The sequence below is a fragment of the Cavia porcellus genome, unplaced genomic scaffold (assembly GCF_034190915.1).
Source record: "Cavia porcellus strain 051 isolate PalLab524CR breed Dunkin Hartley unplaced genomic scaffold, mCavPor4.1 scaffold_9, whole genome shotgun sequence".
Taxonomy (NCBI): Eukaryota; Metazoa; Chordata; class Mammalia; order Rodentia; family Caviidae; genus Cavia; species Cavia porcellus.
The window spans coordinates 64,115,574-64,129,055 of record NW_026947492.1 but is presented as its reverse complement, the minus strand read 5'-3'; the positions used below and the strand labels follow the sequence as shown (position 1 = coordinate 64,129,055).

General features: G+C 38.7%; 2 protein-coding genes across 2 annotated transcripts; both read left to right on the top strand.

Moving 5' to 3' along the window:
* Positions 1-4,066: 4,066 nt before the first annotated feature.
* Positions 4,067-6,233, top strand: LOC100722317 (olfactory receptor 51I2-like). The gene is made up of 2 exons (XM_003463434.5): positions 4,067-4,087; positions 5,313-6,233. The coding sequence occupies exons 1-2, from the start codon at positions 4,067-4,069 to the stop codon at positions 6,231-6,233; spliced, it is 942 nt and encodes a 313-aa protein (XP_003463482.4).
* A 5,886-nt stretch (positions 6,234-12,119) lies between these two features.
* LOC100722044 (olfactory receptor 51I2-like) lies at positions 12,120-13,482 on the top strand. Its single transcript, XM_003463433.4, has one exon. It carries the CDS (start codon positions 12,156-12,158, stop codon positions 13,116-13,118), a length of 963 nt encoding a protein of 320 aa, XP_003463481.4. The 5' UTR covers positions 12,120-12,155; the 3' UTR covers positions 13,119-13,482.

The following is a 13,482-nucleotide window of genomic DNA, read 5'->3' as shown; positions in this document are numbered from 1 at the left end:
TTCCAACCAACTGGACTCTGGGGAAAATTTTTCTTTTGAGAGCCTCATAGTCCATTTTAGTGGAAAGACAAGAAGTATAATAACAATTGAAAAGTTACTGATATCAGCTAAAAATGGGTAAGACAGTAGAACTTCAGGAGTTTTCTGCAGGTTCTCATTGAGCTCTTGAAAAAGAAGGGTTATATTTTGCAGATGGTAGACTGGGGTGTTGTGAGGAAATAGCAAAACAGTAGTGGAGGCAGACACTGAAAACTGAGAGAGGAGGACGCTGCTTGCATAAAAGCCAGTGGCCAGGTATGATGAGAGAAGACAGCACAGTTGTAGGGCAGAGGACGGAGGGGAAGGCCAGGTTCACACAAGTACAACTTTTCCATTCTGTGCCAAGGAAACTGGATATCCATTTGAACACAGACATGGTCTGCCTCCATGAGCCATGCTACAATCTGAAAGGTAAACAGGGTCTTAAAAGAATCCTTTTAGATAGCATTTATTATCCTCTTTCTGTGCTCTCCTGACAATGAATTTGTCAACACTTCCACATCCAGGAGACTTTCATCCTTCTTGTGTGCATACCTGCTACATGTCCTCTTAGGAATTAATAAACACTTCATACCTTTTCCTTATCCACCACAGTTACAGTTCATGTTATGATTTTATCATATAATGTAACACAAACATCCGAACTGCTTTCACCAAAGGCAGAACTTACTGCCCAGCCCCTCTCTTTTTCTAGGCAACCCATCAGGTTGCCTGATGGAGGGGCCAGAGGATTACCTCTAAGTGTACCATGTGTGCCTGAAATTCAAAGACTAGCAAGTGTTAAACCTTTCTCTTGAAGTAGGAACCATCAGGTAAAATAACTGTCCTTACCACAGAAAACTATGCTGACAGAACAAGGCTGCTAAGTCTGTCAAAACTTCACTAATGTCACAGCCTGCTGAATTTTTGAGGAGCTAATCAAAATTTCATATTACCGGGCATTCTGGACATTTGCTGAGTCCTATCTCTAATACCTTGGTGAGCACTCTCAACGTTCATCTTCAAACATCCTATTTCTTCAGGTTTTTTAAAGCTCTTTCAGTACATAATGTTTTTCTTCTTTGATAGAGCCATTCTGTTCTCAGGACTTAGTGAATCTTTAACTTAGTTATTAATTCTCAGCAGCCTGACTCCAGAGTTGTCTAACTGTGCCTCCTTCAAATAAATAGAAAGATACGCTCTCTTAAACTGAGGAAAAGAAGTGAGAGTAGACCGCTGCAGGATCCAAACTTGTTGAAAATATGTCTCAGGAAGGCTAGGCTAGAGTTCTGGATGTTCATGTCTCTAAGCTCTCTGAAGTTAACTTTCTCCTCACTGCTCCCTCAGACTATCTCATCTGCATCCACACCTCAGGGGGAAACCTGAGCAGAGAGAGAGATTTCTTCGAGGTGAAGCCCTTTTTCCTTGGAGATTGGCTGCATTTTCTTGTAGCAGAATAAATAAGAGAGGAAATGTAGAGGAGGGTATTTCTGGGTTTCTATAGGATGTGGCACAACCAGGCAGCCTAGGACAGGAGCCAGGGTGAGTAATGAGGGCCCACACTCAGACCTTTATTTCCAGAGTGCTGGAGGGCTCATCCTCTTCACCCCCAAAAGAAAAATCAAAGAAAAGAATGACAGAAACCAGATGTAGTCTTAGACTTAAACTAGTTAAGGAAAAGGATAAATCAGAAATTATTGTGTATGTGGCTTTGTGGGGCTTATTTAAATGCATGAATGAATGCAATAAAAAAAACTTTAAATTTGAGAGCAGGAAAACTCTTGGGCAGGTAAAGTTAAAGGAATAAATTTGTGATTTGTAGTTTTATTTGAATAAAATAGCTTATTTTTTTTAATCAGAGAAAAATGAAGTGGCAAAGTAAAAGAGAAGTATATTTTAGAAACACTGAATCTTGCAATTACTGCAGGTCCAAGTTCAAAAGATAGGATCCATTTCAAGCCCCTGATTTTACAGATAAAGTTGAGCACAATGCAAGAAAATTAGCCTGACATCCTGCATAATCTTAGACAAACAGTGTGCTTCATTCTTTAAAAATGAAGTATTTGGTATCAAACAGAATCAAAAATGAATTATCCTACCAACTCAATGGATTTATCTATGTCTCTATCTGTATGAAATGGAAAAGGTTGGACCTATCTTACAATGTTATGTCAAAACTAAGGGATTGTATACCAAAGCTGTGCTCCAGCACACAGCATATGAAACTTATTTAGAGTACCGTAGCACTGTTAAATATCAAAACATGACTGAAATTCCTAGAGTGGGCCACATATACACAGTATACACAATTTTGTGATTTTACTGAATCCACAAACCTCTTTTCTGCCTGTAAACTACAGTTGCAAAAGTTGAAATTCATTCTGCCTCATGCTGTATGTTATTGCAACTTCAACAGTTGAGAGACATGCAGTTATTTCAGGTTTTCCAGTTCCAGACACCTGAATATGCCAGCACTGAACTCGATATGAAGGTACAAGAGGACTGGCATAGAAAATGATTATGAAGTTGCATGGAGCAGGGGTGAGCCAATTCTAAATGTGATGCTTTAAGAAGAGACAATTAGACAAAATTAGACAGTTTGAGAAATCTGTAGGGCATGTTGGGGAGAGGAGAAGAGGTGGTAATGTAGATGTAGATCATAGGCAAGGAAGACAGCCAAGCAGCTGTCCTAAGAAACTGTAAGCAAAATGACATTATGAGAAACTGTTATGCAATACTGCACAGTATTTCTCAAATTTTTTTCACTATATTTGATTCATCTTTCCTTGCAGTTATTCTGAAATGTAGACCCTGAAGGATTACTATTCCTGCTTTAGGGATGATATAGCTGATATTCAGAGGTTGACTTGGTTATATCATTCCTCTGCCTAAAATCCTTGAATGATTGCCTTGTGTACTCAACTAACATCCACTTGATATGGTCTCCACGCTCTTGGAAAGCAGCACCTACCTAACTCTCCACTTGTACTGCCAACAGCCTACCTGTTACACAGGAGTCCTGAGGGATGCAAATCTTATTTTATCTGCTGTTCCCTGTCTACACTCTCCTTGCTTTCAACATGGAAGCTTCCTCATTATTTTGATCTTAAGTATCATCATTTCAAAGCGCTGTTGTTCACACAACCCTCACCAAGTCAGTCCACTGGGCGCCACACTCCATGTGTTAAATTCACCCCACAATTCTTAGCTTTCCTTGTACCAATGAATACGTTTTTCACCTTACAATTAGTTCTCCCTGTGAAATTTTTCTATCTTTCTCTTTAGACTACAAGATCCATGACTATAGCAGCCATCTGGTTTTGTTTGTTAACACATAACTCTTGCAGAGTGCAATGCCTAAAATGAAGTAAAATCTAGATCAACCTTTACTTGTTGGAATGAATAAATAATATAATGATTAACCAAGTCTATAAACATATGAAGGAAAGGCTAACAAAAGATGAGATGCATTCCCTAGGCTTCAGATACTGGGATCAGGGGCTGATTTGTAAGAGGAGGCAATCATGTTACACAAGTAGATGATTTTCACATATGCTTGAGTTTTGTGTGAATGTGAAGAGAAGGGGAATTTGGCTAATTTTCTGAACAGTGTATTTTTATCATATCAACAAGGAATTTCATATATTTCATCTATCCATACCCTACTTTACAAAATCCAGTGAAAATCCGCAACAGACGGCTATAGTATTATAGCTTGATGTCAGATGAAATGTAGAATGTTAAGATTGCTGAGCTTTTTCTTATTGATTCAATTTCTCTGTCCAATATATTTTATATCTGTGCTCCCCCTCCAAGTGTTCAAGCCCTACCTACAGTAACAACAAAAATCATGTCTGTGGTGCTTTGCACTTTAATTTTTCACATATTTTGTCCCATCTGAAGAGGCCACTGGAAGAGTATTGGGTTTGGAATCAGACAAAGGTTCATCCAAACTCTAAGACTGTAGTATGTGAGCCTCTCACCAGAAATCAGCTGCTACAGTTCTTGATATTCAGTTTCCCAAGCTATATCATTATACATGGTAAATATGGCACTGTTCAGGATCTCCGTTAATTCTGACCTTTGGGAAATCCATTGACGATAAATCATGGAATTTTTATTCCATAAATCATGGAATTCAAAATTATATCAAAGGAAAGCTAAGGGCAGGAAAAACAAACAAGCTCAAGAATAATTGAGTATATAAAACGTAAGGGAAAAAAGCAATTACTCCCTCTCTTGGACACTTTTTGTGAGGCCATGCAATCTCTCATACTTCCTTGCATTTCTCAGTTAATCTAATTCAATATTTTTATATCTTTCCAAACAGGCACTTTCCACTTATCTCTATGCACATGGAAATAACACACCTTCAATTTGGGCAAAAAATAGACACTGACTAGATTGTCTGAATTTCAATTACTATTTACTGATATATAAAATTTCATTCTACCAGGTCACACCAGATTTCAACCTTAAAAATGTTGACTTTGGTTTTATTCTCTTCAAAAAAAATTAATAAGAACTTTGGGAGTAATAAAACCCAAAATGTGTAACTGTTATTGTAAAAAAGAGAGGAAAAGAAAATGATCTAAAGTATATAACTGCATATATATATATATATATATATATATATATATAAGTGTGTAAGATAGAAAACCATATTACTAAGTTTTTGTTGGATGATTGAACAGAACTGTTTGTAATCTCACTGTTTCAATGTCCACTATGTATGCTTTAATTTTGCAATTTGAACAACTAATAATAAGATGACAATATGTAATCTATTAACTAGTGATTTCTTACTGTATATTTTTTTCTTGAAATTCTGTATTACTTGTACCCTTTTACTGTTTGTTTTGTTTTGTTTTTCTCTTTAAAGAAAAAAAATGTTAGGCTTTTGAAAGGCAAGACTATGCTTGTAGTTTTGCTATAAATCTATGGCCTCAATCCTGTGTTTGAAAGGAACCAGATATTCAAAGAGGGATTTATGATTTTTATTATGATGTAAAAAAATTCAAGTAATTGCACTAGAACACTAACTGAAATAAACACAACAGACCAGGCAGCGGGTTACTTGTTTTCAATATTCTCTTTCATACCTATCAGTAAATGAAGGAATCAATTATGAACCTAGATTTTAGAGTTCTGTTTCAATACTAACTTGCTTTTTTCTGTTATCTTAGATCTTCTCAGAGTCTGTACAGATTGAAGAGGACACAGTTTCTAGATCCCTCAGAATCTATCCAAAGATGGTCCATACACAGTCTTATATAAACATCTCCTTCTTCCAGCCACCAGCTTTCCTCCTGGTTGGCCTCCCAGGCCTAGAAGCATTTCACGGCTGGATATCCATCCCCTTCTTGTCCATGTACACTGTGGCACTCACTGGAAACTGCCTCATCATCCTGGCTGTGAAGAGGACCCCTAACCTACACCAGCCCATGTACTACTTCCTGTCCATGCTGGCCCTCAGCGATGTGGGGCTCACCTTGTCCACACTGCCCACCACTCTGTCAGTGCTCTGGTTTGACTACGCCTTCATCGGCTTCAATGCCTGCCTGGTCCAGATGTTCTTCTTGCACTTCTTCTCTGTGGTGGAGTCCTCTGTGCTCCTGGCCATGTCATTTGACCGCTTCGTGGCCATCTCCAACCCTTTGCGCTATGCAGCGGTTCTCACAAATAATGTCATCATCAGAATTGGAATGGCCATTGTAACTCGAGCTACTCTGTCCCTCTTCCCAGGACCCTTCTTGCTGAAGCTACTAAACTATTGCCCTGGCAAGATCACTTTGTCACATTCTTTCTGTTTCCATGGAGATGTCATGAAACGGGCTTGTGCTGACATTACTGTCAACGTCCTGTATGGGCTGTATGTGGTTCTGTCCACTGTGGGTCTAGATTCTTTGCTTATTGTCCTGTCCTATACCCTTATCCTTCATACAGTGATGGGGCTGGCATCTCCCAAGGAGCGGGTTCGCGCCCTGAACACCTGTGTTTCCCATATCTTAGCTGTGCTGGTGTTCTACATCCCTGTCATAGGTGTGTCCATGATCCACCGCTTTGGGAGGCACCTCCCCCAGCTCGTACATGCTCTTGTTGCCTATGTGTACCTGTTGGTGCCCCCTGTGCTGAACCCTGTCATCTATAGCATCAAGTCCAAGCCCATCAGGGAGGCCATACTCAGAGTGTTAAGGGGAAAATGTCATAGATGACACTGCCAGCTACTCGCAAGTTTTAAGATCTGCAAAGTACTTAGTAAACAACTAAAAAATTAGCAACTTCTGGATGGGCCAAATCCTATCCCTAGCTTTCCTGTCAGCATCTAGCAAAGGAAGTAGCAGATTGGGATGAAAAATCGTTATTATGATTATGTTGTTATTATGCTATTACTATGAAAACTCAGGGCTTCACACATGATAGGCAAATGCTCTATGCCTAAGCTATAACCCTAGTCCTGATAATTTGATTTTTATTCATTTATTGCCTCATTTATCATATGTATTTCCTCAATGCCAATTTTTTTGCCCTATGCTAGGTACCAGGAACAGAGACATTATTCCTGTGTTGCCTTGTCAAATTTGGTACATGTATAAAATATATAAATAGGAAAATGTTTATTACAGTGTAGTATCAGCATTGTTAAATGTGTGGGCAGAGTTCTGGATAAGCAGAGAATCAAGTTACTTATCTGCATATTCTTTGGTACATTCTATGATTAACTAATAATAATTATAGTTTATAACATAATATTATAATGATCATTTTGATTAATATAGATTATAGTATATAGGAAATGGTAATTAAAGATATTCTGTTCTTTTTATTGTACTAATCATTCATTCACGAATCAGAACAAATGCTATTTGTGCCTCTTTAAGATTCTGAGGCTTCCAAACAACTGGACTCTGGGAACAATTTTTCTTTTGAGAGCCTCATAGTCCATTTTAGTGGAAAGGCAAGAAGTATAATAACAATTGAAAAGTTACTGATATCAGCTAAAAATGGGTAAGACAGTAGAAGTTCAGGAGTTTTCTGCAGGTTCTCATTGAGCTCTTGAAAAAGAAGGGTTATATTTTGCAGATGGTAGACTGGGGTGTTGTGAGGAAATAGCAAAACAGTAGGGGAGGCAGACACTGAAAACTGAGAGAGGAGGACGCTGCTTGCATAAAAGCCAGTGGCCAGGTATGATGAGAGAAGACAGCACAGTTGTAGGGCAGAGGACGGAGGGGAAGGCCAGGTTCACACAAGTACAACTTTTCCATTCTGTGCCAAGGAAACTGGATCTCCATTTGAACACAGACATGGTCTGCCTCCATGAGCCATGCTACAATCTGAAAGGTAAACAGGGTCTTAAAAGAATCCTTTTAGATAGCATTTATTATCCTCTTTCTGTGCTCTCCTGACAATGAATTTGTCAACACTTCCACATCCAGGAGACTTTCATCCTTCTTGTGTGCATACCTGCTACATGTCCTCTTAGGAATTAATAAACACTTCATACCTTTTCCTTATCCACCACAGTTACAGTTCATGTTATGATTTTATCATATAGTGTAACACAAACATCCGAACTGCTTTGACCACAGGCAGAACTTACTGCCTAGCCCCTCTCTTTTTCTAGGAAACCCATCAGGTTGCCTGATGGAGGGGCCAGAGGATTACCTCTAAGTGTACCATGTGTGCCTGAAATTCAAAGACTAGCAAGTGTTAAACCTTTCTCTTGAAGTAGGAACCATCAGGTAAAATAACTGTCCTTACCACAGAAAACTATGCTGAAAGAACAAGGCTGCTAAGTCTGTCAAAACTTCACTAATGTCACAGCCTGCTGAATTTTTGAGGAGCTAATCAAAATTTCATATTACCGGGCATTCTGGACATTTGCTGAGTCCTATCTCTAATACCTTAGTGAGCACTCTCAACGTTCATCTTCAAACATCCTATTTCTTCAGGTTTTTTAAACCTCTTTCAGTACATAATGTTTTTCTTCTTTGATAGAGCCATTCTGTTCTCAGGACTTAGTGAATCTTTAACTTAGTTATTAATTCTCAGCAGCCTGACTCCAGGGTTGTCTAACTGTGCCTCCTTCAAATAAATAGAAAGATACGCTCTCTTAAACTGAGGAAAAGAAGTGAGAGTAGACCGCTGCAGGATCCAAACTTGTTGAAAATATGTCTCAGGAAGGCTAGGCTAGAGTTCTGGATGTTCATGCCTCTAAGCTCTCTGAAGTTAACTTTCTCCTCACTGCTTCCTCAGACCATCTCATCTGCATCCACTCCTCAGGGGGAAACCTGAGCAGAGCGATTTCTTTGAGGTGAAGCCCTTTTTCCTTGGAGATTGGCTGCATTTTCTTGTAGCAGAATAAATAAGAGAGGAAATGTAGAGGAGGGTATTTCTGGGTTTCTATAGGATGTGGCACAACCAGGCAGCCTAGGACAGGAGCCAGGGTGAGTAATGAGGGCCCACACTCAGACCTTTATTTCCAGAGTGCTGGAGGGCTCATCCTCTTCACCCCCAAAAGAAAAATCAAAGAAAAGAATGACAGAAACCAGATGTAGTCTTAGACTTAAACTAGTTAAGGAAAAGGATAAATCAGAAATTACTGTGTATGTGGATTTGTGGGGCTTATTTAAATGCATGAATGAATGCAATAAAAAAACTTTAAATTTGAGAGCAGGAAAACTCTTGGGCAGGTAAAGTTAGAGGAATAAATTTGTGATTTGTAGTTTTATTTGAATAAAATAGCTTATTTTTTTAATCAGAGAAAAATGAAGTGGCAAAGTAAAAGAGAAGTATATTTTAGAAACACTGAATCTTGCAATTACTACAGGTCCAAGTTCAAAAGATAGGATCCATTTCAAGCCCCTGATTTTACAGATAAAGTTGAGCACAATGCAAGAAAATTAGCCTGACATCCTGCATAATCTTAGACAGCGTGCTTCATTCTTTAAAAATGAAGTATTTGGTATCAAACAGAATCAAAAATGAATTATCCTACCAACTCAATGGATTTATCTATGTCTCTATCTGTATGAAATGGAAAAGGTTGGACCTATCTTACAATGTTATGTCAATACTAAGGGATAGTATAGCAAAGTTGTGCTCCAGCACACAGCATATGAAACTTATTTAGAGTACCGTAGCACTGTTAAATATCAAAACATGACTGAAATTCCTAGAGTGGGCCACAAATACACAGTATACACAATTTTGTGATTTTACTGAATCCAGAAACCTCTTTTCTGCCTGTAAACTACATTTGCAAAAGTTGAAATTCATTCTGCCTCATGCTGTATGTTATTGCAACTTCCACAGTTGAGAGACATGCAGTTATTTCAGGTTTTCCAGTTCCAGACACCTGAATATGCCAGCACTGAACTCGATATGAAGGTACAAGAGGACTGGCATAGAAAATGATTATGAAGTTGCATGGTGCAGGGGTGAGCCAATTCTAAATGTGATGCTTTAAGAAGAGACAATTAGACAAAATTAGACAGTTTGAGAAATCTGTAGGGCATGTTGGGGAGAGGAGAAGAGGTGGTAATGTAGATGTAGATCATAGGCAAGGAAGACAGCCAAGCAGCTGTCCTAAGAAACTGTAAGCAAAATGACATTATGAGAAACTATTATGCAGTACTGCACAGTATTTCTCAAATTTTTTCACTATATTTGATTCATCTTTCCTTGCAGTTATTCTGAAATGTAGACCCTGAAGGATTACTATTCCTGCTTTAGGGATGACATAGCTGATATTCAGAGGTTGACTTGGTTATATCATTCCTCTGCCTAAAATCCTTGAATGATTGTCTTGTGTACTCAACTAACATCCACTTGATATGGTCTCCACGCTCTTGGAAAGCAGCACCTACCTAACTCTCCATTTGTACTGCCTACAGCCTACCTGTTACACAGGAGTCCTCAGGGATGCAAATCTTATTTTATCTACTGTTCCCTGTCTACACTCTCCTTGCTTTCAACATGGAAGCTTCCTCATTGTTTTGATCTTAAGCATCATCATTTCAGAGCGCTGTTGTTCACACAACCCTCACCAAGTCAGTCCACTGTGTGCCACACTCCATGTGTTAACCTCACCCCACAATTCTTAGCTTTCCTTGTACCAATGAATACGTTTTTCACCTTACAATTAGTTCTCCCTGTGAAATTTTTCTATCTTTCTCTTTAGACTACAAGATCCATGACTATAGCAGCCATCTGGTTTTGTTTGTTAACACATAACTCTTGCAGAGTGCAGTGCCTAAAATGAAGTAAAATCTAGATCAACCTTTACTTGTTGGAATGAATAAATAATATAATGATTAACCAAGTCTATAAACATATGAAGGAAAGGGTAACAAAAGATGAGATGCATTCCCTAGGCTTCAGATACTGGGATCAGGGGCTGATTTGTAAGAGGAAGGAATCATGTTACACAAGTAGATGATTTTCACATATGCTTGAGTTTTGTGTGAATGTGCAGAGAAGGGGAATTTGGCTAATTTTGTGAACAGTGTATTTTTATTATATCAACAAGGAATTTCATATATTTCATCTATCCATACCCTACTTTACAAAATCCAGTGAAAATCCCCAATAGAGAGCTATAGTATTACAGCTTGATATCAGATGAAATGTAGAATGTTAAGATTGGTGAGCTTTTTCTTATTGATTCAATTTCTCTGTCCAATATATTTTATATCTGTGCTCCCCCTCCAAGTGTTCAAGCCCTACCTACAGTAACAACAAAAATCATGTCTGTGGTGCTTTGCACTTTAATTTTTCACATATTTTGTCCCATCAGAAGACGCCAATGGAAAAGTATTTGGTTTGGAATCAGACAAAGGTTCATCCAAACTCTAAGACTGTAGTATGTGAGCCTCTCACCAGAAATCAGCTGCTACAGTTCTTGATATTCAGTTTCCCAAGCTATATCATTATACAGGGTAAATATGGCACTGTTCAGGATCTCCGTTAATTCTGAACATTGGGAAATCCATTGACCATAAATCATGGAATTTGTATTCCATAAAGCATGGAATTCAAAACTGTATCAAAGGAAATCTAAGGGCAGGAAAAATGAACAAGCTCAAGAATAATTGACTATATAAATCATAAGGGGAAAAAAGCAATTACTCCCTCTCTTGGACACTTTTTGTAAGGCCATGCAATCTCTCATACTTCCTTGCATTTCTCAGTTAATCTAATTCAATTATTTTTATATCTTTCCAAACAGGCACTTTCCACTTATCTCTATGCACATGGAAATAACACACCTTCAATTTGGGCAAAAAATAGACACTGACTAGATTGTCTGAATTTCAATTACTATTTACTGATATATAAAATTTCATTCTACCAGGTCACACCAGATTTCAACCTTAAAAATGTTGACTTTGGTTTTATTCTCTTCAAAAAAAATTAATAAGAACTTTGGGAGTAATAAAACCCAAAATGTGTAACTGTTATTGTAAAAAAGAGAGGAAAAGAAAATGATCTAAAGTATATAACTGCATATATATATATATATATAAGTGTGTAAGATAGAAAACCATATTACCAGGTTTTTTTGGATGATTGAACAGAACTGTTTGTAATCTCACTGTTTCAATGTCCACTATGTATGCTTTAATTTTGCAATTTGAACAACTAATAATAAGATGACAATATGTAATCTATTAACGAGTGATTTCTTACTGTATATTTTTTCTTGAAATTCTGTATTACTTGTAGCCTTTTACTGTTTGTTTTGTTTTTTTTTTTCTCTTTAAAGAAAAAAAATGTTAGGCTTTTGAAAGGCAAGACTATGCTTGTAGTTTTGCTATAACTCTATGGCCTCAATCCTGTGTTTGAAAGGAACCAGATATTCAAAGAGGGATTTATGATTTTTATTATAATGTAAAAAAATTCAAGTAATTGCACTAGAACACTAACTGAAATAAACACAACAGACCAGTCAGCGGGTTACTTGTTTTCAATATTCTCTTTCATACCTATCAGTAAATGAAGGAATCAATTATGAACCTAGATTTTAGAGTTCTGTTTCAATACTAACTTGCTTTTTTCTGTTATCTTAGATCTTCTCAGAGTCTGTACAGATTGAAGAGGACACAGTTTCTAGATCCCTCAGAATCTATCCAAGGATGGTTCACACACAGTCTTATATAAACATCTCCTTCTTCCAGCCACCAGCTTTCCTCCTGGTTGGCCTCCCAGGCCTAGAAGCATTTCACGGCTGGATATCCATCCCCTTCTCATCCATGTACACTGTGGCACTCACTGGAAACTGCCTCATCATCCTGGCTGTGAAGAGGACCCCTAACCTACACCAGCCCATGTACTACTTCCTGTCCATGCTGGCCCTCAGCGATGTGGGGCTCACCTTGTCCACACTGCCCACCACTCTGTCAGTGCTCTGGTTTGACTACGCCTTCATCGGCTTCAATGCCTGCCTGGTCCAGATGTTCTTCTTGCACGTCTTCTCTGTGGTGGAGTCCTCTGTGCTCCTGGCCATGTCATTTGACCGCTTCGTGGCCATCTCCAACCCTTTGCGCTATGCAGCGGTTCTCACAAATAATGTCATCATCAGAATTGGAATGGCCATTGTAACTCGAGCCACTCTGTCCCTCTTCCCAGGACCCTTCTTGCTGAAGCGACTAAACTATTGCCCTGGCAAGATCACTTTATCACATTCTTTCTGTTTCCATGGAGATGTCATGAAACGGGCTTGTGCTGACATTACTGTCAACGTCCTGTATGGGCTGTATGTGGTTCTGTCCACTGTGGGTCTAGATTCTTTGCTTATTGTCCTGTCCTATACCCTTATCCTTCATACAGTGATGGGGCTGGCATCTCCCAAGGAGCGGGTTCGCGCCCTGAACACCTGTGTTTCCCATATCTTAGCTGTGCTGGTGTTCTACATCCCTGTCATAGGTGTGTCCATGATCCACCGCTTTGGGAGGCACCTCCCCCAGCTCGTACATGCTCTTGTTGCCTATGTGTACCTGTTGGTGCCCCCTGTGCTGAACCCTGTCATCTATAGCATCAAGTCCAAGCCCATCAGGGAGGCCATACTCAGAGTGTTAAGGGGAAAATGTCATAGCTGACACTGCCAGCTACTTGCAAGTTTTAAGATCTGCAAAGTACTTAGTAAACAACTAAAAAATTAGCAACTTCTGGATGGGCCAAATCCTATCCCTAGCTTTCCTGTCAGCATCTAGCAAAGGAAGTAGCAGATTGGGATGAAAAATCGTTATTATGATTATGTTGTTATTATGCTATTACTATGAAAACTCAGGGCTTCACACATGATAGGCAAATGCTCTATGCCTAAGCTATAACCCTAGTCCTGATAATTTGATTTTTATTCATTTATTGCCTCATTTATCATATGTATTTCCTCAATGCCAATTTTTTTGCCCTATGCTAGGTACCAGGAACAGAGACATTATTCCTGTGTTGCCTTGTCAA